Source organism: Trichosurus vulpecula, chromosome 5 (assembly GCF_011100635.1).
Source record: "Trichosurus vulpecula isolate mTriVul1 chromosome 5, mTriVul1.pri, whole genome shotgun sequence".
NCBI lineage: Eukaryota > Metazoa > Chordata > Mammalia > Diprotodontia > Phalangeridae > Trichosurus > Trichosurus vulpecula.
In genome coordinates, this window is record NC_050577.1 from 56,360,301 (window position 1) to 56,381,482 (window position 21,182).

At 39.2% G+C, this 21,182-nt stretch overlaps 1 protein-coding gene across 1 annotated transcript in view; it reads right to left on the bottom strand.

Moving 5' to 3' along the window:
* CUBN (cubilin) overlaps nt 1–21,182 on the bottom strand; it is a 299,579-nt gene that overhangs the window by 69,679 nt on the left and 208,718 nt on the right. Inside the window, exons 49-55 of the mRNA XM_036760230.1 lie at nt 15,556–15,727; nt 14,190–14,396; nt 10,339–10,488; nt 8,176–8,297; nt 6,926–7,151; nt 5,891–6,078; nt 1,032–1,188 (exon numbers count right to left, since the gene is read on the bottom strand). Coding sequence (XP_036616125.1) covers nt 1,032–1,188; nt 5,891–6,078; nt 6,926–7,151; nt 8,176–8,297; nt 10,339–10,488; nt 14,190–14,396; nt 15,556–15,727 — 1,222 coding nt within the window. The remainder of the gene's footprint in view (nt 1–1,031; nt 1,189–5,890; nt 6,079–6,925; nt 7,152–8,175; nt 8,298–10,338; nt 10,489–14,189; nt 14,397–15,555; nt 15,728–21,182) is intronic.

Below are 21,182 nucleotides of genomic sequence, written 5' to 3' on the forward strand. Positions count from 1 at the left end.
TGACAACACTCCCAAGAAATGGCCAGTTACCTCTAGCAAGGGGAAGCTGATCACTTCCAAAGGCAGTCCATTCCACTTTTGGACAGCACTAATTGTCAGTAACATTTTCCTCACCTCAAGGCAATTGCCTCTTAATTGCTTCTTTTAGTTCCAGTTGCCCAGGACAACCTTTCAGATACTCTCCTACGGTTATCATGTGTCCAAGTCTTCTCTTTTCTAAACTAAATGTCCCCGGTTCCTTCAATAGATCCTCAAATGACAAGGTTTTGAGTTCCCTCACCATCCTGGTTACCTCCCCCTTGAAAACCTCCAGCTTGTTCATGTATTTCTTAATATTTCTCAGAACTGAACACAGGGTAGAATACAATAAGACTATTGCTTCCATCACATTCTGCATTCTGAACACCGTTCCTTTCCTAACACAGTGGAGGATGACAATAGCTTTTTTGATCACCTTCTTGGACCAGTATCTCATAAGGACAGCTTTCAGTCTACTAAGAACGCTGATCTCTCATACTAACATTGGCCTAGGCAACCCTTGTCCATGTGGCATTTATGAATTATTTGTAAAGTTGGTTTTCTGAACCTAAGTATAGTTCCTTTTACATTGACTTATGCTCAATTTTATCTTGTATTTAAACTATCATTCTAGTCTGTTAAGCTTTTTTTTAGATCCTGATAATGTCAGTCATTATTTTATTGATTGCTCCTAGGTTTGACATCTGCAAATTTGGTATAATTGCCATCCTGGTCTTTATCCCAGTCATTGATAAAAATGCTAAGTCAGACCAGATATAGCCCTGGAGCACTCTATCGAGACCTCCCTCGAGGGTAACATTGCTTCCTTAACGGACAGCAATACATTTTTTGGTTCCGGTCTTTCAATCCATTTTGAATCCACCTCACCACAGGATCATCTACTCCAGATTTATGCTAGTCATGGCCATCTCTTGCCTATTAAATGCTAATGTCCTGGACCCAGTTATGACTTCCTTGAACCTTGCAGAGCATATTGGAGTTGTGGTACTTACTGCTTATGTATGATGCGGAAAAGCCTTGCCCTACGGCATCCTGGGATTGAAACACTGCAGTGAAGGAGTTTCTTGGAATGATGAGGGAACCGGGAGGCACGCTTCCACAACCTGTGGCCAACAGGGCTGCTTCTGTTTCCTCAGTCCCTGCCCAAACCTAGCAAGTTCATAGAGATGGTTTATCATTATCAGTATCTCCTCAACATTTAAAATCATGTGCAGTTGCAGACATACTCACCTCAATATATGCACAGAATTCAAAGGAATGATAAACAAATATTTTTAAAACTGTGCTTTCTTTTTAATTTTTGAGCTGATTCATTCAGTAATATGTCTATATGTCCTTCTTTAAGGAGACCATGTCTATTTTTATATAGCTATTAAATGATTCATTGATCAAATAATCAACTGCCTAATCCAACTATTTCTAGATTTCCTCATCTAGTAAGCAGTCTCTTAGTAAGTGAGGAGGTCAGCCATTTATTGTGTGAAGATTACTGATATTGGGGGCTGAATGACACAAAAGATGGTGATCCCGTCCTCACAGAGCTTAAAATTGAGTTGTAAAGACCAAACAGGTACATGCAATTAACATTTACTGAATAAGCAAATGAAAATTACATTTTACTCCAATTCTTTAAGATCTGTGACTGTATCAGTGATCGATCCCTTCTCCTATGCACATCACTGCCTCTCTATACCTTCAGTAAGTTGTCTAAGTCACCATGTTAGGAAAAAAAGTTGATGGTCAACATTCTGTTGAAAAGTTTAACCAAACTTAGCTAGCTAGTTCTTTATCCAATAGTTATATACTCTACTGCTGGGCCCCTATGCAAAGAGAATACGAATCTCCTCTACTACTCCCTACTTCTCTGTGGGAGTAATGTTGTGTCATATAGAAGTATAAGGTATAACGAATAAGGTGGCCCAATAGTGGAAAACAGTATTTTTAAACAGTTCAGTCTCCAGATGGGTGTATATAACATATTTTCAAATTACCAATTTTCTGGTTCATTTTATTTAAAATGTTCTCTCTGTAAGTCAATTTCTAAGCGCTAGGCACCTAGGATACATTCACATGAATCTTACATAAAGACAAACTGTGGTTGCTTACAAGTGGAAATGCAGATGGCTTTGAAGTACTTGAGCATAAAAAAGATATGGAATTTCTGTCGGATGCTGAAGATGCAAGCAAACCAGTAATTCAATGCATGCCCCCAACTTGGTCCAAGGCATTGATTGAATTTTTCTCAGTTCACTCACCATAAAAATTATATATGATAATTTTAGCCTCAGTCAGTAAGCTAGTAAGTTTGCTGTGCAACCTTCGGCAAATCGCTTAACCACTGTCTGCCTCCGTTTCCTAGTCTTAAAGGGGGAAATCATAATAGTACCTACCTCCTAGGTTTACTGTAAGGATCAAATAAGATAATAATTGTAAAGCACTTTTAATATAGTACCTGGTACATCATAAGAAATATATATATATATACACACACATATATACATATATATGATATCATTATGATGATGATTAATATTATTATTACTATGTTTTAAGCATAATCACAAGGTAATCAACACTCCATACATAGTCATAAGTTACTGGAATGGTAAGTGATGAGCCAAGGTAGATGTTGAAATATTCCTCATATCTGAGCACTGAGGCTTTTCTGAAGTAAGGAACCACCCAGATTAAATGCTGTCCTTTGGCCTAACGGCAGGATTTCTGTAATAGTGATGATGATGATTAATTCTTAAATCTCTATCCCTCTGTTGGAACTGATGATTTGTACATTTCCTCACCTATAATCTAGTGCCCATTCAAAAAAAAAAATCTAAAGAAGATTTAGAAAAAGGAGCCTAAAGAAGTGTTAATCAATCTGAAATCCTTTCAAATGCCTCTTGGTTTTTAAAACACTTTGTAGAACTCATCTTTGTCACAAGTCTTTTTTTTTTTATCACTCTAGGAACTTTTTAAAGCCTGTCTTTGTATTTCAAAAACCTTCAAGGTTTTAGTTAGACTTAGAAATTGAATGTTGCCTTTACTGATAAGGCAAAGTTCACTTGCTACATTAAAAAGCAATTTGAAGCATACAAAGTGGATATTATAAAAAAAACAAGTATTTATATAATCTTAGATATTTTCCCTGAGTTGCTTTATGAGGTAAACATTGAAAAATGACAGACAAGTTATAATGACTCAAGAGACAATTTAAATGTACCCACATACTTAGACAGAAAGTATCCTGGATACCCAATAATTCAAACATGTCAAGAAAAATCTAGACTCTTCTATTCCCTGGTTTTCTATTCCTTTAGTCCTTCTTGCAGTGAGGTAAATAGAAATTTAAGTCCCTAAGCAAATATTTGTTAAGGAACCCCTGTCTCTTTCTTAATTGAAAAATAATAGATCCTCATTCCTCCTGTGACGCCTAGGCTACATAGGCAATATTTACAGAGAAAAGAAAAAGAGCTGGCATACTTGCTCTTTGATGCTTTCTACAGCAACATTAAGTGTAGATTTAATGACCAAAGTGACTCATTTCCAACATGTGGGCACTCTTAGGGTGGAAATGGGAAGTTAATATAATGAGGCTACTTAGTAGAACCTTGGATGAACACTTGTGCAATGTCATTTGTACAACGAGCCAAAGCTGTTTCTGAAGCACAACTCCAATGACTGTGAGGTTGCTCGTGGAACCTCTTTGCCTCTGGGTTGTAAACCTCATAGTAGATACTTGGCCAACTGACCCACCTATGACTTCCAGTGACCCATAAAATATCAGGAGCTACTGAAACATATGCCAACATTTACAATTCTATTTTTACATACAATTCCATATTTTTATATAGCTATTAAATGATTCTTTGATCAAATAATCAGCTGCCTAATCCAACTATGACCAGATTTCCTCATCTAGTAAATAGTCTCTTAGTAAGTGAGGAGGTTAGCCATTTATTGTGTGAAAATTATTGGTATTGGGGGGATGAATGACACAAAAGACAGTGATCCTGTCCTCAAGGAGCTTGAACTTGAGTTGTAAAGACCAAACAGGCAAGTGTTTTTTGGGAATAATAAGCCAATCAGCAAGTATTTCTTAAGCGCTTACTATGTACAAAGGCACTGTGATAATTGCTGGGAAAACAATGAAAGTTGAAAAAAAAAACACTCTTTCTCTTCAAGGAGTTTCCATTCTTCCACATATGCCCTGAGGTCATTCTTGATGAAATTTGAGAAAGAAACAGGCAAGGCTTTTACAGACAATATTGTATCGCAGATCATTACACAAACATATTAACGTAAAGGTGTAGAAATAATAATGGAGGGTGCTTCTGCTTTGTTGACTGTGAGAAAGCACTGGCCTAGGTAGAGTAAAACTTCACTGGAAACGCTTTCCTCTGACTAGGTGTCTCTCATGAATATGCCAAAATCATATGAAAGTCCTTTAAAAATATAACAGAGATAATGTCGTCCAAGAACTTTTTGATTATAATGTCAAGCAAGGATAAAACAAGGAGACACAGAAACGACCAAGGTGCTTGCCACCATGGTGAAGGTCATCTAGTGGAGACGCCAAATTTTGTCATTGACATTCAGTTCGAATTTTGCCCTTGGTGGTAATGTTCTGCACCCAAAAGACTCGATGTAATTTTGGAAAAAGACAGCTCATTCTTTTCAGACTCCAAGGAAAGAAGAGAATCAAAAAGTCTCTTGGTCTTTTACTCTGGACATAAAATAACACCTTCAATTCATGGGACCCGTGCAGGACTGTGCTGGAGCCAGTTTGAGCCAGCACCGAGAATGAGTTGTTGGATTTTCCTTGTGAGCATTTACACCTCGGAAATTGGCAAATTGTGCAAATCAGGGCTTGATTTAGTGTTTTATTGATTGTCTAGACTTAAGAAAGTGAAGGAGAAAATGCTAATAGTGCAGATTAATCTTAAAAGCATGTCTCATACATTTTGGAGGGAGAGTCAATCGTTAAACATTTACAAGCACACCCTTATATCCACGTTTTATGCATCAATGTTAGTCAGTGAGCGACCATTTATTAGCACTTACTATGAGTCAGACACTGTGCTAAGCACTGGAGTTTCAAAGAAAAGGTAAATAAACAAAAAATCAGTCTCTGATCTCAAGGAGTTCACATTCTAATGAAGGAGACAACATGCAAACAACTATGTACTTATAAATACAGACAGATATATAGATACGGATATTTGTGTGTGTAATTTATATGGACGTATAGATGTATATTATGTACATATATGTATATAGATACGTATATTCACACATGTATGTGTGTAATTTATATTGGATGGAACCTAGTGAGGGGTAGGGGTGGGGCCAATAAGGACAGAATGGGCAAGGCCTCATGCAGAAGTCAGGATTTGACCTAAGTCTTGAAGGAAGCCAAGGAAGCTCTAAATTCAAGGTAATCAGGGGAGAGCACTTAAGTGTTTGGGGTTTTTGTCGTTCATTCATTCACCCATTTCTAGAAGTTCAGAAGGCAGAAAGCAGAAGAGAGAGAGATTAGGGTTAACGTATAGATCTGGGAATTTTCTGCATAGAAATGATAGTTGAATCTGTGGGAATTGATGATACCACCAAAAGAAACAGTATGAAGGGAAAAGAGAAGAGGGCCCAGGACAGGGCCTTGGGGGATACTTATGGTTAGTAGGCAGCACTATATTACCACTCATTCCAAGCATTTATTAGCATTCTTCCTGAGGTCCTAGATATAAGAAAATTAAAATAATTTTTTTTCTGACTGCCAATAACAGGAAGTAATTTCAGGGCTAAATATTTATATTCACCAAAACAGTTTTGCTTCAATTAAGTAAATGTCACCAACCTTTATGTAGCTGTTTTGACACTGTCCATCACTGCTGGGAATCAGGAAATTACTGTCAAAGCTGATCTCCAGGTGTGTACTTTCATGTGTAAAGACTGTCCATTCACATCTGCTGTTCTCGGGAAAATTTTGAGGCCAGTGAGGAGACTTGATTGTACCACTGTCAAAATGAAGTATTCCACCACAGCCTGGAAAATTGCCACAGCAACACTCTTTAAGCATAAACCCAGTGAAGTGATATAACCTTTTTCATGAAGATCAAAAGAAATGAGTATAGATGATATGTGAGCTGAAGGTAAACCCTGGGTTCTTCAAAGTTTGGAAACAGAGTAAAAGCTTTTGCTTATCCTGCCAAGCTAGTAAAGCCTTGAATGTGAACTTGGCCATGAATTGTGTGTGCCTATCATCCAAGGGCCAGCCTAGCTTACTCTGCAGAGGCTACTCAGCAGAAAGTTGGTCACCAACCAATGAACTTTTTGGTCCACAGTACCGCACGGCTCTATCTACTAGTCACGCAGAGAAAAACACATATTCTGAAGTGTTCTTTTCTCAATCATTTTTATTACCATCACATTTTATATATATCAAAAGCTAAAGTGCTGAAATTAAACTTCTGGTGAAATTTGTTGCAGCCATGGGATGTCGTTCTGTCAGTTTTTGGAGCACATTGTCATTTGGATTGCTAAATGGTGGTATATCTAATCATTTTTAAGTGCTTACTGTGTATAGAACACTGCGAAGTCGTGAGTATAGAAACAGAAGAAAAAAAATATAGTTCCCGCTTTTGAGAAGTTCACTTTCTAATGAAAGGAGACAACCCATGTAGAAGTTTCAGTGTAGAACAGATGGAAAGGCCCCAAGGCTCTTGGGAAAGGTAGGATTCAGCTGTAAACAGATACACGTATTTTAATGTCATTTTCACTGATTAAAATCATATCAGTTACTGATGCTGAACCACTGGACGATGCCAAGGACTTTGGAAGAGGAAGATAGTGATAGCTGTGACAGAGTGATGACAGGAGAGAACCCTCTTACCCAGAGTCTGCGTGGTCCAGGTAGCATAAAAGCCTCCTTGTTGCACAGAACGATCGGAGTTAAAGATGACCATCAGCTGATTCGAACCAGACTGTATAGTCCTAGGGATTGTTGTTCCACAATAATGCCCTATTACAGGAGATCCTGGAGAGCCTCCATTTAAGACAGTGACGGAGTCCCACTTACATATGACATGGGTTTCAACATCAAAAAATGTAAAAGAAAGCTAAAGAAATAACAAGCCAAAATGAGCCATTCTCAATTACAAATGGGTTTCCCTACCCCAACCATGACCTCTTCACTTTCCTTTTTTATGTTCTGTGCTCTTTTATCTTTTTTCCCTGACCTCTTCTCTCTCTTTCCCTTTCCCTTTCCCACTGCTACTGTTTTCGTCTTGCTAAAAGACGGCTTTGCAGTGTGTTCTTCAGGAGTGAGAATGTCAAGAGACAGAATCACGTCTGGCAAAAAGTCTTGTTTCATGCCTGTCTCCCTGGAGGACTCAGAGGTGGAATGGAGGTGGAATGGCAATCACCGAACAGGTGGAATGGCAATGAATAAATTATAAGTCACTGCTGGGAGAGATCTACCTCCAAGGTACTGAGGCAGTATGGTAGAAATTGCTGGATCTGGACTCAACAAACTTGAGTTCAGATCCTGGCCCTGCCACTTACTGCCGGATTTGAGGCTAGTCACTCTGAGACTTCTTTGGGATCCATCATCTTTACCTGTAAAATGAGGGGGTTGGCTCAGGTTGTAACCTCTATGGTTTCTTCCAATTCTAAGTCTATGATTCTAAGCACTCTGGTTTCAACTGAGATCCCATAAATGAGATCCAACATTGGGTACAGAATCACGGGATCAAAGAAATGTTGGCTGACTAAAAAAATGACTGGTAGAGCATAACTCCTCCAACAAGGTGTTCCCTTAGGAAGGGAACTTACTATAATCCCTTTTTCTACAGATGAAGAAACTGAAGCCCAAAGAACGACTTGCCCAAGGTCACAACTAGTAGGTAGCAGTGCTGAGATTTGAACCTAGGTCTTCAGCTTCCAAATCCGGCACCTGTTCTGGAAAATTAAGTACTATACTAGTGCGACTGGATTTTCTGGTTTCTACTGCTTCATGATTTGACCTTAAAATACACCTTCTTTCTCACTCTCAGTGCGGGTATTAATACTCTACACTCCACCTCCAGCTCCCAGACCTCTTCTCTCCCCACCAGTTCTAACATAACACTAATTGGAACTCACAGTGATGGTGTGCCCTTCTGGAGCATCCAACAACCAAGAACAGTGGTTCAAGCTTCCATACGGGGCTGGATAATTTGGGCTAGTGATCACTCCACCTTCACCAGTCTGTATGCCCCCGCAGTCTGAAATCAAAGTTCATGCCCTCTGAGTAAGGTTTAAAAAAAAAACCAGAGCAGCCCAAAGACGCAAGCATAGAAGCAGTTATGTCCTAAGTTTAAAAACCACACTGAAATAAAAGCAGATGGTTGTAAGCAGGGCGAAAATGTCCGTGGCATTTGGGGTAGATGACAAAAATAAAGAGAACGAGGGCCTATAAAGACAAGGGCAGGAAGCACAACTGAGAAAGAAAAACACTTACCAACTGGTGCTGGGCTAGGTATGTGCATAAACAGTAAGAAAGGACAAAGGGTCAGAATGTTCACTTCCCTCAAATGACCAGCCCAGTGAATACGAGCTCCAAAACACAGCTCTGTTATCCCAAGCTTTAGCTATTTGGGGATGTTCAGTCACATTCATAAATGCCACCACATGTGCCTTTTCATACATTGGCCATCACCTTTGAATTCTACCATAATAAGATGGGAATTTCATATATTTCTGAAACAGACTATATTCTAAATACCCCCAGAAAAAGTCTGCAACTTGGTGGTTGGTTTTAAGCAGCAGGCCTGTTAAGTTCTGACTCTCTTTCTCTCATCTGACCAAAAACAAAGCAAAAAATGACCCAACCTTGGGCACTCCCCAAGGCTCTTCTCCGAGGACATTAATTCCTCTGATGGCTCCCATTACCATCTGCACAAGGATAACTCCCAAATTTTTTTTTTCTGGTCTGGGCCACTCGTTTTTCAATCCTTTTTAATCATTCTTATGACCTACAAGGCATAAAGTTATAACTGAACATTCCGCTGTCATATGAAACTCAATGTATGAAAAACTTAAATTATTTTTATTTTCACAGGGAAGTATCTCAAGAGAACTCTGAGGTCATCTAGTCTATCCTTTACTTGATTAGGAATGCCATCTAGAACACTGCTGACAAGTGATCATCGAACCTTTGCTTGATGATCACCAATGAAGGGGAATCCACTGCCTGCTAAAGAGATCCATTCAAATTTGGACTGTTTTATTTATTAGGAGGCCACCTTGCTCCTGACTTGGCCCTCTGCGGCAAACGAAACACATCTTCCACATGATATCCTTTCAAATGCTGGAGCAAAACAAAAATGTTCCTGACCCCATCCCAAGCCCTCTTTTCTCCAGGCCAAACATCTTTACCGGCTCCCTTCTCTAATTTCCCTTTTTTCTGTCAACAACATCATCCTTATTATCCCAGTCCTTAAGGTTAGAAATCTCAGTTATCTTTTATTTCTCTTCTTCCTTCTCCCCTGTCCAGTAAGTTCTATCAGCCTTTTTCCTCTTTCTTCTTCATTCCTACTGCCACCACCCAAGTCCAGGCTCTCAATCTCACACCTGGATCCTATACCAACATCTTAGTTGGCCTCTCTGACTCCAATATCTTCTTCCTCCAGTCTATCCTTCATATTACTATTAGCATATCTTTCCCAAAATAACAGTTTCATCATGTTCCTCTCTCACTTAGGAACGTACAATGGGTCTCTATTATATCAGCAATCAAGATCATCCATAGTCTAGACCCCTCCTACCATACTTCTCTCAACCCACCCCAAATTTCCTACTCCAATCAAACTGTGTTCTTTACTGTCCTTGCTCTGTGCCTTGCTAATTCCCACCTTTGGTCATGCCAGTCCTCCCTCCTTGAATGCCATGCCTCCTCTTCCCTTTGTTATTAAAATCCTAACCATCCTTCAAGGTTCAGCTCAAGTTTCACTCCCTCCACGAAGAAACAAATTACGTCAACCCCAGTGATCCCTCCTCTTTCTGAAATCCTACTATACATCTCTCTGAACCACTTCACTATACCACTTGAGCAAATATCGTCACTTACTGCTTTTTCATTATTTCACATGTATTGACTTCTCAACTGCATTATAAACTTTTTGAGGGCAGTGATCTTGCCCAATGTTTTTTCACATGTTCTACAAATACTAACATAGTTCTAAAAAAAGCTTGCTGTTTGACAATTTTCTAATCCTGTATTTATTTTCATTTGATAGACCTACAGACCATAACCAGAAGCCATACCTGTGAAGGAGTAATGAGCACGGAATCCAATGTTTTCCACAAGTTCATTGGTTACGAAGTGTACCCAGATCTGAGAAAAAGGTACAGCAAAGGGCACTGTGGGTAATGAGTGTCCACAAATTTTTGCTATCCGAGGCCCATCAGCATTGCCTAAAGAAAACCAACAAATGTAGCGGATAACACTATTTTTGCTACTGTTATGAAATCTACTAAACTTATTTAGATGATGATTGATCATCATGACGATGATAGCTAGCATTTATACAGCACTTGAAGGTCTGTAAAATTCTTCACAAATATAACATTTTATACTCACCGAGATCCTGAAAGTTAGGCCCTCTAAAATGGGTGCTCCCATTTTACGGATGAAGAAACTGAGACTGAGAAAGATTAAGTGACTTTCTCAGGTTCATAGTAAGCTCTCTGCCCTTTGGATAAGGACAGCTGGGGTCCCAGCGATCACTACACTAGGTTAGGCCATCTTAGGCTCTGAGAGGAGTCCACTCAGGGCACATAAGGATGCTGACATTTATAATTCATGATCAAGTTCTCCTTGGGGCTGGTCCTGCTCTGACCTTACACTCTGTTTTCAATTTCTGTAGAGGGGAGGGGGTGGTAAGCCCCTGCTGTGCGCTCCATTTCTAGTACCTGTGCTCTTGTTTTGTTCCTTACGTCTTTGCCTTAGTTGTCTCTCTGTCTCTATGTATGAACTGACTTGTTGCTCACTGTCAATCCTCTCTGATGCCAACCATCTGCCTGCCTGGATCCTCTCTATAGCTGGCGACTAAAGCCTCTCCCTGGTCTTATATCTACCCATCTGTTGAGACACAGCACCTGTCACCTATTGGCTGGACTTCCTTCTACCGCCTATATGCGAGAACTGCCTTGATCGCCTCCTTCATTGCTCCCAGAGGACTCTGATCAGTCTGCGTCCCGGTCATTCGAAGTCTACTGCTCCCACTGATGAGTGAGATCTGTCTTTCCTGACCCCTGTGACAGAATGAAGGACCAAGGACAGACTTTGATTTTTTTTAAATGATCTCTCAGCTAGATTCTATGAATTAAAATCTTGTCTATTTAGGCTAAAAATTCACCTTATAGAACTGAATGATTTTATAAATACTGTGACTTATATGAATCTAATCAGCATGTACAGGGCACCCCTTGAACAAACAATCATCTCCTCTCCATTTATTCCATCAGACCAATTTCTCTGACCTTATAAATGGACAAACCGTCATAGTTTAATGGTCTACTGGGCTTGGAGGAATAGAGGCTGCTGTATTTGGCTGATCAGTATTTGGCTATTGCTTGCTAACTTGCTCTTCTTTTTCCTACTCTGGTTTCTTCTGCCACTGGTTGGGGCTCGTACCTCAGCTCTAAACCCCAAAAAAGAGCTGATAATTTTCTGCCTAAAATGCTTAGTCTTTGATCTTGTCCTTTATGAAGATTCGGTTCCTCCAAGACATGCAGCATTAACTCCTCATGTTGCCCAAATACATGAGCATTATAATAACAACACAGATTTAGATTGTGCTTTAAAGTTTATAAAATACACTTCTCACAACAACCCTGGGTTAGCTAGTACCAATATTTCCTCTCTAAGCCTCAGTTTCCTCATCTGTAGAAAGGGATCTGAACTCAAAGCTCATTGTTCTATCCCCTAAACTACTGGTGTCAAACTCAAACAGAAACCTAAACCATACATAAGGATCCTGCAAGCCGCATATTGACTTAGAAAACTACATACTAACATTACCTATGTTCTATTGTATTTTAATTTATTCTTAAAGATATTTCCCAGTTCCATTTTAATCTGATTCTGTAGTGCTTGGAGTATTGCTGCATGCTGCAGCAAGCTAAATGTTTGACACCCCTGCCTTAGATCACTGTCATTATTATAACATTAACCACGAAAGTTCTTTTTAATGGTTGTTATAGGCTTCTGGTAGGGGCCAAGTACAAGTCTTTAAATTCAGATATGTCATGATTGGCCTTCAATGACATTCTGATAAATTAAAATCTCATTTTAATTCTTTTACATTGCAGTATTCTTGTATAATATTTTTTGAATTTTTAGTTCTTTTTGTTAAATAGGAAACAGAAAGGTAAGTAAGTCTAGCAGATGACCCCTCAATAGAAAGGAGGCTAGGTTTTTTTTTTCTCTTTTCCCCTAAATTAGCTCTTCAATGATCTTTTTACCAAACCCCAAATGTAAATTTGTCATCCTAGATCCTAATCCTAACTCTAGCCCTAAGCCCACCTTAATAGAAACACTGCAAAAGAGAGTGAAAACCAATATCCCTTCTTCATATCCAGAACTATCCAATCTCTAAACAAAGACATTCTGACTGACCAAATCCCCCTAACATTATCCAATTCCCTCAACAGTCTAATTTAAGTTTTGATAAAGAAGTGGGTGTTAAGCCAAGCCCGGGAAGCCTTCATTACACAATCTAGTTTTAGGGATGGGAAACTCTAGCATAGAGATCGCTCTGATATTTGGGGCAAAGTACAATAAAAAAAAACTTTATGATAAATTATAAGAATACAGCAAGGTTAGTGCAAATAATGAATCCCATGAAGTGCTCACGTTAATCAAATTTGCAGCATAAATTTCCATTGGACTAGAACCAATTACCATACTTTACATAATTATAACTTCAAATAGTGTTAATTCAAACACAGGCCCCCATTTCATAGGATTCATTATTCGTACTATTCAGGACATAGGTGTACTTTTAAGATTTGACCTGCCACTAAAAGAATAGCAATATGACAGCAACAATAACTCACATTTATATAGCTTTTCATGGTTTACAGAGCTCTTTATGTATATTTTCCAAAGTTAAGCCTCACAATAACCCTATGACGTAGATGCTACCATAAGCCCCATTTTATAGATGTGAAAACTGAGGTTTATAAAAGTTAAGTGAATAGTCTTGGGTATATAATTTTTAATTTTTTTCTGAGGGAGGAAGACAGGGCACTTGGGGTTAAGTGACGTGTCCAAGGTCACACAGTTAGTAAGTGTCAAGTGTCTGAGGTCACATTTGAACTCAGATCCTCCTGACTCCAGGGCTGGTGCTTAGTCCTGGGTATATAGCTAATATACATCTGAGGAAGTATTCAAACCCAGGTCTTCCTAACTCTAAATCCAGCACCTTAACCACTCTATCATACTGTCTCAAAAAGCTAAACACATTGAACTGTCATCCCAAGGCAGGGCTTGTAAAGGATTTTCTTGCTTTTTAACCCTCCCAAATTCCCTTCTCTTAACATTAAAACAAAAAAGTTGACCAGTATTGGGATCAACCCAACATGCTCTTCAGGGCAGATGCCAATTTTCCTTGTGCATTAACCCATTTTCCAAATGACAGAGTCCCAAACCTACTGAGATAGCCATGACTTGATTAGAATTCCAGATCCTCTTTTTAAATCCCATTTAAAAAAAAGCTGTAATATATTTTGACCATACTAGGTTCCAGCCCTCTAATATTTTCTTAAAAATTTAAATTCTTCAGAGTCAGGTGAAGATTATTTGGCATCCTTTACTTATCTAAGCATAAACATGGGGGTATCTTTGGTGGATTTGAGATCTTTCAAAATAAATTGAGCAAATATAAGACCCATCTTTTCATGTCAATTTTTCTCAGACCCTGTATCCCATAAAGTGCATTTGCTTCAGCTGGGCAGATGAAGACAGTTTTGTCACAGCCATCTCTCCCCTCCCCTAACTGATATTCCTTATGTATACTTAGCTTTCTTTAGGATTAGGAACTGCTACCCCTTGGCAGGATATTAATGGTAGATTGGCCCTAGAAAAGTTATCACTGACTGACCAGACTCACCTATTCGGAACTCCAAGGCATCAAAGTGGCAGTCTTGGTGATACTCCAGTTGGAATTGCTCAAAGGAAATGTAAATAGATGAGTTGTGCTCATTTGGATTGCTGATGGTCCACTCGCAGTTGAGGTTCTTCGCATAGCTCTTAAGGCCATCATAACCAGGAGAAGTAAAGTTGCCTCCATGGGGATCTGTAAGTTGCCCACCACATACTATGGTGACCAAAAGCAAAAGAATAAAGAGTTAGACTCATGTCACAATAAAAATAACAACCCGTGTGTGTGTATATATGTGTGTGTGTGTGTGTGTATGTGTGTGTGTGTGTGTCTATATATCTATATATTTATCAACACATATGCACACATATACATAGGCATATACACATATATACATATAGACATACACACATACATATATGCACACAAACACACACACACATATATATATACAGATATATATATTCCCCCCAAAAAAGGCCAATGCATTTGTTAGAGGAATAGACTATCAGAAACCTATAGAGATAGATCCTTATGAGTTAACACAAGAGGAATTTCACAAAAACAAAAAACATCACACTCAAAACTCCCTTATATTAATTAGTGGTTTTGTGCCATCATTCTTTGTCTACATGCATGGGGTGGAAAAGCCTTTAGAGATGAGGCAAAATCTTCTAAATTGGACCCAAATCACTTTGGCACTCATCTCAGAGGTATGCTTGAAAGTGTGCAAGTAAATTATTAAGCAGAGGCTCTGGGATTGACCCAAATCTTTGAATTCTCAAGAAGAGGAGCTACCCCGTAGGTCTCATCTTTTGATCTCATCATTTTGAATGGTTTTTTAATGAAAAAATCTAATAATACTAATATGGAGAGTGAGAGGGAAAAAGAATTGCAGGCAGTGACCACATCTAGTGTCTTCTTGAAGCCCGACGGCTGCACTGACTTTACCCAGAAATGTGTATCTAGAGGCAGAGAGGCCGACAAACAATGGACTCTATTCTCTTCACTAAGTTAATTTCTTCTTGAGAACTTTTTTTTCTCATTCTGAGAGTGCCTCTTTGGAACTGCAGAACCACCAAAGTATAACCAACAGGCATTGGGGAAAACAGAAAGCAAAATCATTCAAGAACTTCTTTTTCCTTTAATTTTTAAAATTTCATTTAATTTCTAAAATCACAATAGCAAAATAAAGTTGACCTTCTGATCACTGGTACACCATATTGATTTCATGTATTTCAGCCTTGCCTTAAAAATCAATAAATGCAAATGACATTGATAGAGTGGGTATAAATTATGTTGCCTTGCTTCTATTTTAAGCAGAAGTGCACGCCGTTTGAATCAAAATGAGGTTTTCTCATGGAATCTTGATTACCTGCATCTTCACTCGATGTATAGAAGGCACTGAAGCCCCCATAGGGCCTAGATCCATCCGTGACAAACACAACTCTCATTGTATTCCCTGAAGATTCGATCCAATTCCTTGTCATCACACGACTGCACAGTCTCTCCAGTTGGGGTGAGTCACTATTAATGCCATTGAAAACCTAATGAGGAGAAGTCCAGTCTTAGAACACTCTATGGCATTAAGAACGCCCTGGAGGAAAATGCTCTCAGAACCAGACTCACATCTTTCTAAGGAGACCCTCTGGGAGGGAGGAAGCCTATACCCTACATCTTACTTGCCAATTAATCTATCAACATGCATTTATTAAACACCTACTGTCTAACAGGCATTGTGTTAGCTCCTGGCCAGCAGCCAAGCCCTGGACAAATTTGTTCCTTTTGATGTCTCAGGATTGCTTCTGCAAAACCAGGATCATCCCAGAGTGTCAGTGTAGCATCCCCAACCAGCTAAATGGCCACTGTAGACTTGGCAGCCATAGATTCAACTTGATTTGATTCAATTCAATTTGACAAACATTTAATAATCTCTTCTTCCTTCAAGGCAATGTGCAAGGCACAGAGGGAATAAAAGTATAATCAAGATATGGTCCCCATTATCAGGACGAAGATCCAGGCCTCTGGCCTCCTCTGGTGCTACAGGGCCTTCTGCAGTACTCCAGAGGCTGCACCCAGACATCCTCCTCACTGCCACCTCCTGTGTCCTGACTAGACTCCCCTAAGTCATAATTTAATTCCTGCCTGCACAGGCCTGACAGGATATAACACCACCACCTGCCACGAGCCACCTTCAAAGGACCTCTCTCCAGCCAATGATTTTCTTCTTGGACTCATTCCTCATTGCTTAGCATACTACCATCCCTTCATACTCTTCCCTGCTAACTATCACCCTATATCTCTTTTGTCTTTAGTGGCTAAACTCCTCAAAAAGGCCATCTACAAGAGGTGCCTCCACTTTCTCTCCTCTTCCCTTCTTCTTAACCCCTTACAATCTGGCTTCTGACCTCACCATTTTACCAAAACGGCTCTCTCCAAAGTTACCAGTGTGATCTCTTAGCTGCCAAATCCAATGGCCTTTTCTCAGTCCTTCTTCTCCTTGACCTCTCTGCAGCCTTTGACACGTTGATCACTCTCCCTTCCCTGATATTCTCTTCTCTCTATGTTTTCAGATCACCACTTTCTCCTGGCTTTCCTTCTACCTATCTGACCACTCCGTCTCTGTCCTCTTTGCTGGGTCCTCCTCTAGATCACTCCCTCTGATCATAGGTGTCCCTCAGGGTTCTGTCCAGGGTCCTTTTCTCTTCTACCTCTTTCTATCTCCTCTTTCTACCTTGTTGATCTCATCAGCTCCCATGGATTTAATTACCCTCTTTATGCTGATGATTTTCAAATTGACCTTTCCTGCCCCAACATCTGATCTCATATCCCCATCCTCCTTTCAGACATCTTGAACTGGATGTCCAGTAGGCATCTTAACATGTCTAAAATTGAACTCATTATCTTTTCCCTAAATCCTTTTCCCTCCTACCTTCCCTATTACTTTGGAGGGCAACACCAACCACCCAGGCCCTCAGGTTCACAACCTAGAAGTCGTCCTAGACTCATGGCTACGTCTCGCTGCCCTGTCCCCATCCAATCTGTTTCCAAAGTCTGTTGATTTGATTTCACCTTTGCAACATCTCTCAAATATACTCACTTCTTTCCTCTGACAATGACATCATTCTAGTGTAAGACCTCATCACCTCATGCCTGGACTATTGCAATAACTTGCTGATGGGTCAAACTGCCTCAAGTCTCTGCCCACTCCATCCTCCAGACATTAAAGTGATTTTCCCAAAGCCCAGGTCTGATCATGTCACTTTCCTAATCAATAAACTCCAGGGGCTTTCTATTGTTTCCAAGAGCAAATACAAAATGCTTTGTTTGGCATTCAGAGCCAGAGTTTATAACCTAATCTCCTCCTACCTTTTCAGAATTTATACACCTCATTCCCCAATAGGTATTCTTCAATTCGGTGACACTAGCCTCCTAACTGTTCAATGAACCAGACACTCCATTTCTCAGCTCTAGGCATTTTCTCTGGCTGTCTCCCATGCTTAGAATGTTCTCCCTCCTGACCCAACTACTGACTTCCCCGACTTCCTTTAGGTCCCAACTAAAATTCCACCTTATACTGGAAGCCTTCCCTAACCCCTCTTAATTCTATTGTCTTCCTTATTTTAACTATTTCCTATTTATCGTGTATATAGCTTGCTTTGTATGTATTTGTTTGCATGTTGCCTTCCCCATTAGATTGTAAACCCTTTGAGGACAGGGATTGCCTTTTTGCCTCTTTTCATATCCCAGTGCTTGGTATAGTACCTGGCACATGGTAGGTATTTAAAAATGTTTATTGATTGATTCTCTTGCTCTCTTCTAAATCTTCTGCAATCTACCTTCCAACTTCATCATTCAACTAAAATTGGTCTCTCTACAATCATCAATTATTTTTTAATTGCCAACTCTAATGATCTTTTCTAAAACCTCACCCTTCTTGACCTCTCTGAAGTACCTGACACTCTTAATCACTCTCTTTATCCTGGATGATGTCTCCTATCTAGTCTTTGTGACACTGCTCTCTCATGATTTTCTTCCTACCTGTCTTTCTCTCCTTTGCTGATTCTTCCTGTAAGTCAAGCTCATTCACCATGGGCATCTCCCAAAGGTCTTTCCTAGATGCTCTTCTTTTTCCCATTTACCATCTTTCTTGGTGATCTTAGTAGCACTTATGGTACTTAATTATTATCTCTATGCAAGTTATTCTCAGATCTTCATACTTGGCTCCAACCTTTCTCCTGACCTCCAATCCTACATTGACAACTGCCTTTTGGACATCTCAAACTGTATGTCCTGTAGGATTCCCAAGCTCAACATGTCCAGAACAAAACTCATTATCTTTCCCTCAAAGCTTTCCTTTCTTCCATATTTCCCTATCATTGTCGAAGGCACCATCATACTCCTGGTCACACCTTGGTGACAATCTTGACTCCTCTAACACTTAATTTATATTTCCAATCAGTTGCTATATTTTGTTGTTTCTACCATAATAACCCCATTTGTAACCATCCCCTGTCATTCACCCACAGCCACCACTCTAGTATGGGCCTTCATCATCTCACACCTAAAAGTACTACAATAGCTTTCTGGTTAGTCTCCCTCCCCTCAAGGGTTCCCATCTTCCAATCCAACCTCCACCCAATTGTGAAAGTGATTTTCCTAAAACTCAGGTCTAACCATGTGACTCCATTCTCTTCAATTTGGTAATCTCCAGTGACTCCCTATTATAGTCAGGATCAAACGTAAAATCTATATTTAACATTTTAAAGCCCTTTAAACCTGGCCTTTTCTATCTTTACAGCTTTCTCACACTTTAGTCCCCTCCATAAACTCTATGATCCTTCAACATTGGCTTTTTTACTAATCTTTGCACACAACACCTCCTCTCCTAACTCCTTAGCTTTTTGCTGGCTATTCCCCATGCCCAGAATGCTAGCCTTCCTCATCTCCACCTTTTTTCTTCCCCATCTTTCTTCAAGACTTAGTTCAAATACCACCTTCTGTAGAGGCTTTCCCATTCCACCCCCCTCCCAACCACTGCTAGTGCCTTTCCTCTGATACTATCTTCCAGCCTCTCTCTCTCTCTCTCTCTCTCTGTCTCTGTCTCTGTCTCTCTCTCTCTCTCTCTCTCTCTCTCTATATATATATATATATATGCATGTATATGTATATGTATATGTATGTATGTATGTATATATGTACGTATATATACACATACACACATACATACACATATATTTTATATATGTGTATAATTGTTTACATGTATTCTCCTCCATTATAATATATAATGCTTGATAGCAAACGATGCCTTTCTTTATAACTTTAGATCTTAGCACAATGCCTAGCATATAGTAAGTGCTTGACTGGTTATTTTCAAGAAGTTTATAAATTATCCTACGAAGATTACATTTCCAATTAAATATGTCCACATCTCAGAAGTTTTATTAATATTGTGTCAGTACCTTTGATATCTAGATTGAATCATATCTTCTCTTTTGATGCCAGATGATTTGGAGCAATGGTATCAAATTCGAATAGAAATATAAGGTTCCTGGTGAGCCATAGATTGACTTACTTTTAAAATGTAATATTATCTGTGTTTTATCGTACTTTTATTTATTTTGGTAAATATATTCCAATAACATTTTAGTCTGGCCCCTGCTACATTTGGGAGTGTTACGGCTTCATTGTGTATTTGACTCCTCTGATTTGGGGAATAGTGTAACCCAAGTGCTCCAAGTACCTTTGAAATGAAATGTAGTTTGAAAAAAAATCAGTTACTCTCATTTATTCAACAACTGGTGTTTGATCCCTCTATATGTTTTAGGCACTGTGGGAGATGCCATGTTGTCTCACTATAAATGCAATCCTTTTATCTCTGACCATTTCTGAATGGACAAACTGTGTGTGTGTGTGTGTGTGTGTGTGTGTGTGTGTGTGTGTGTATTTATTAGATTGAGTAGATTGAGTTGAATTTCCTACTCATGGATCAGTTTGATTGATAAAAAGGATAAATTAAATCACACCAGTTAGTACTCAGCCCATAGTTATAGAGTCTAAAGTAAATTAGACTGTGGACAAATAAGAGTATTATTTGAGTAATCACTGGAAATGCTCTTCACAACTAGGCCAGCTGTGTTGCTGCTAGGGCCCAAAATGTTGAACAACCTTGAGAAGGGCATTAGAAGCAAAGCAGTGTATATTTTCCTAAGTATGTGCTAAACCCTGGGATAGCTTTTGCAGCCCTGGCTCCCACAACTCAGTCAAAACAAGTGGATAACAACCCAATGAAGGACAGCCAGAATAACGGTAACAAAGGGGTGTCCATAGTAGTACATATCAAAATTAACCAGGATTTTTTAATCTGGCGGGGGAGGAGGGCATGAGGGGAGTGTGAAAGAGGATATTATTGAAGTTTATAAAATAAACAAATCATGACAGAATGAATGTGGGAGAGTAAGTAAAGTTGTTTTAGTTCATATAAAAGGAAAGATCATTTTATAAAATGTGTAGCAAATTTGTGAAGCTTGTTATCTGGAGGAGGTAAAATGAGAACATTTTTAAAATAAACCCAAAATGTTTACTTAGGATAGACCTACAGATGATAGACCATAAAGGGAAGAAGCTGGGGATGTTTGCGGCACTTTTCATTCCATTTAAGATTGCTGTTACAAAAAGCAAGTTTGTTCTCCCATGAAACAATCCCCCAGTGTTACTGTTAGATACAAACTACTGAGATAGATGGATCAATGGTCTGGGGCAAGGTATTACGGAATTTTCAATAATAAGCTTATGTTGTGATTGAGACCCCCACTCATCTGTCTGCTGCCCCACGACTATATTTCCCTTTCCTTGTGTGTATATGACTTTTAAAATCTTTTGCTCTTAAAAATCCATCATAGTTACGATTCTTCTAAGTGTAGTGACAGCTGGTAAAAATTTATGTAGAAGATACTTTTTTTGCAGCCTACAGTGAGCTCCATCCTTGTGAAATTCAAA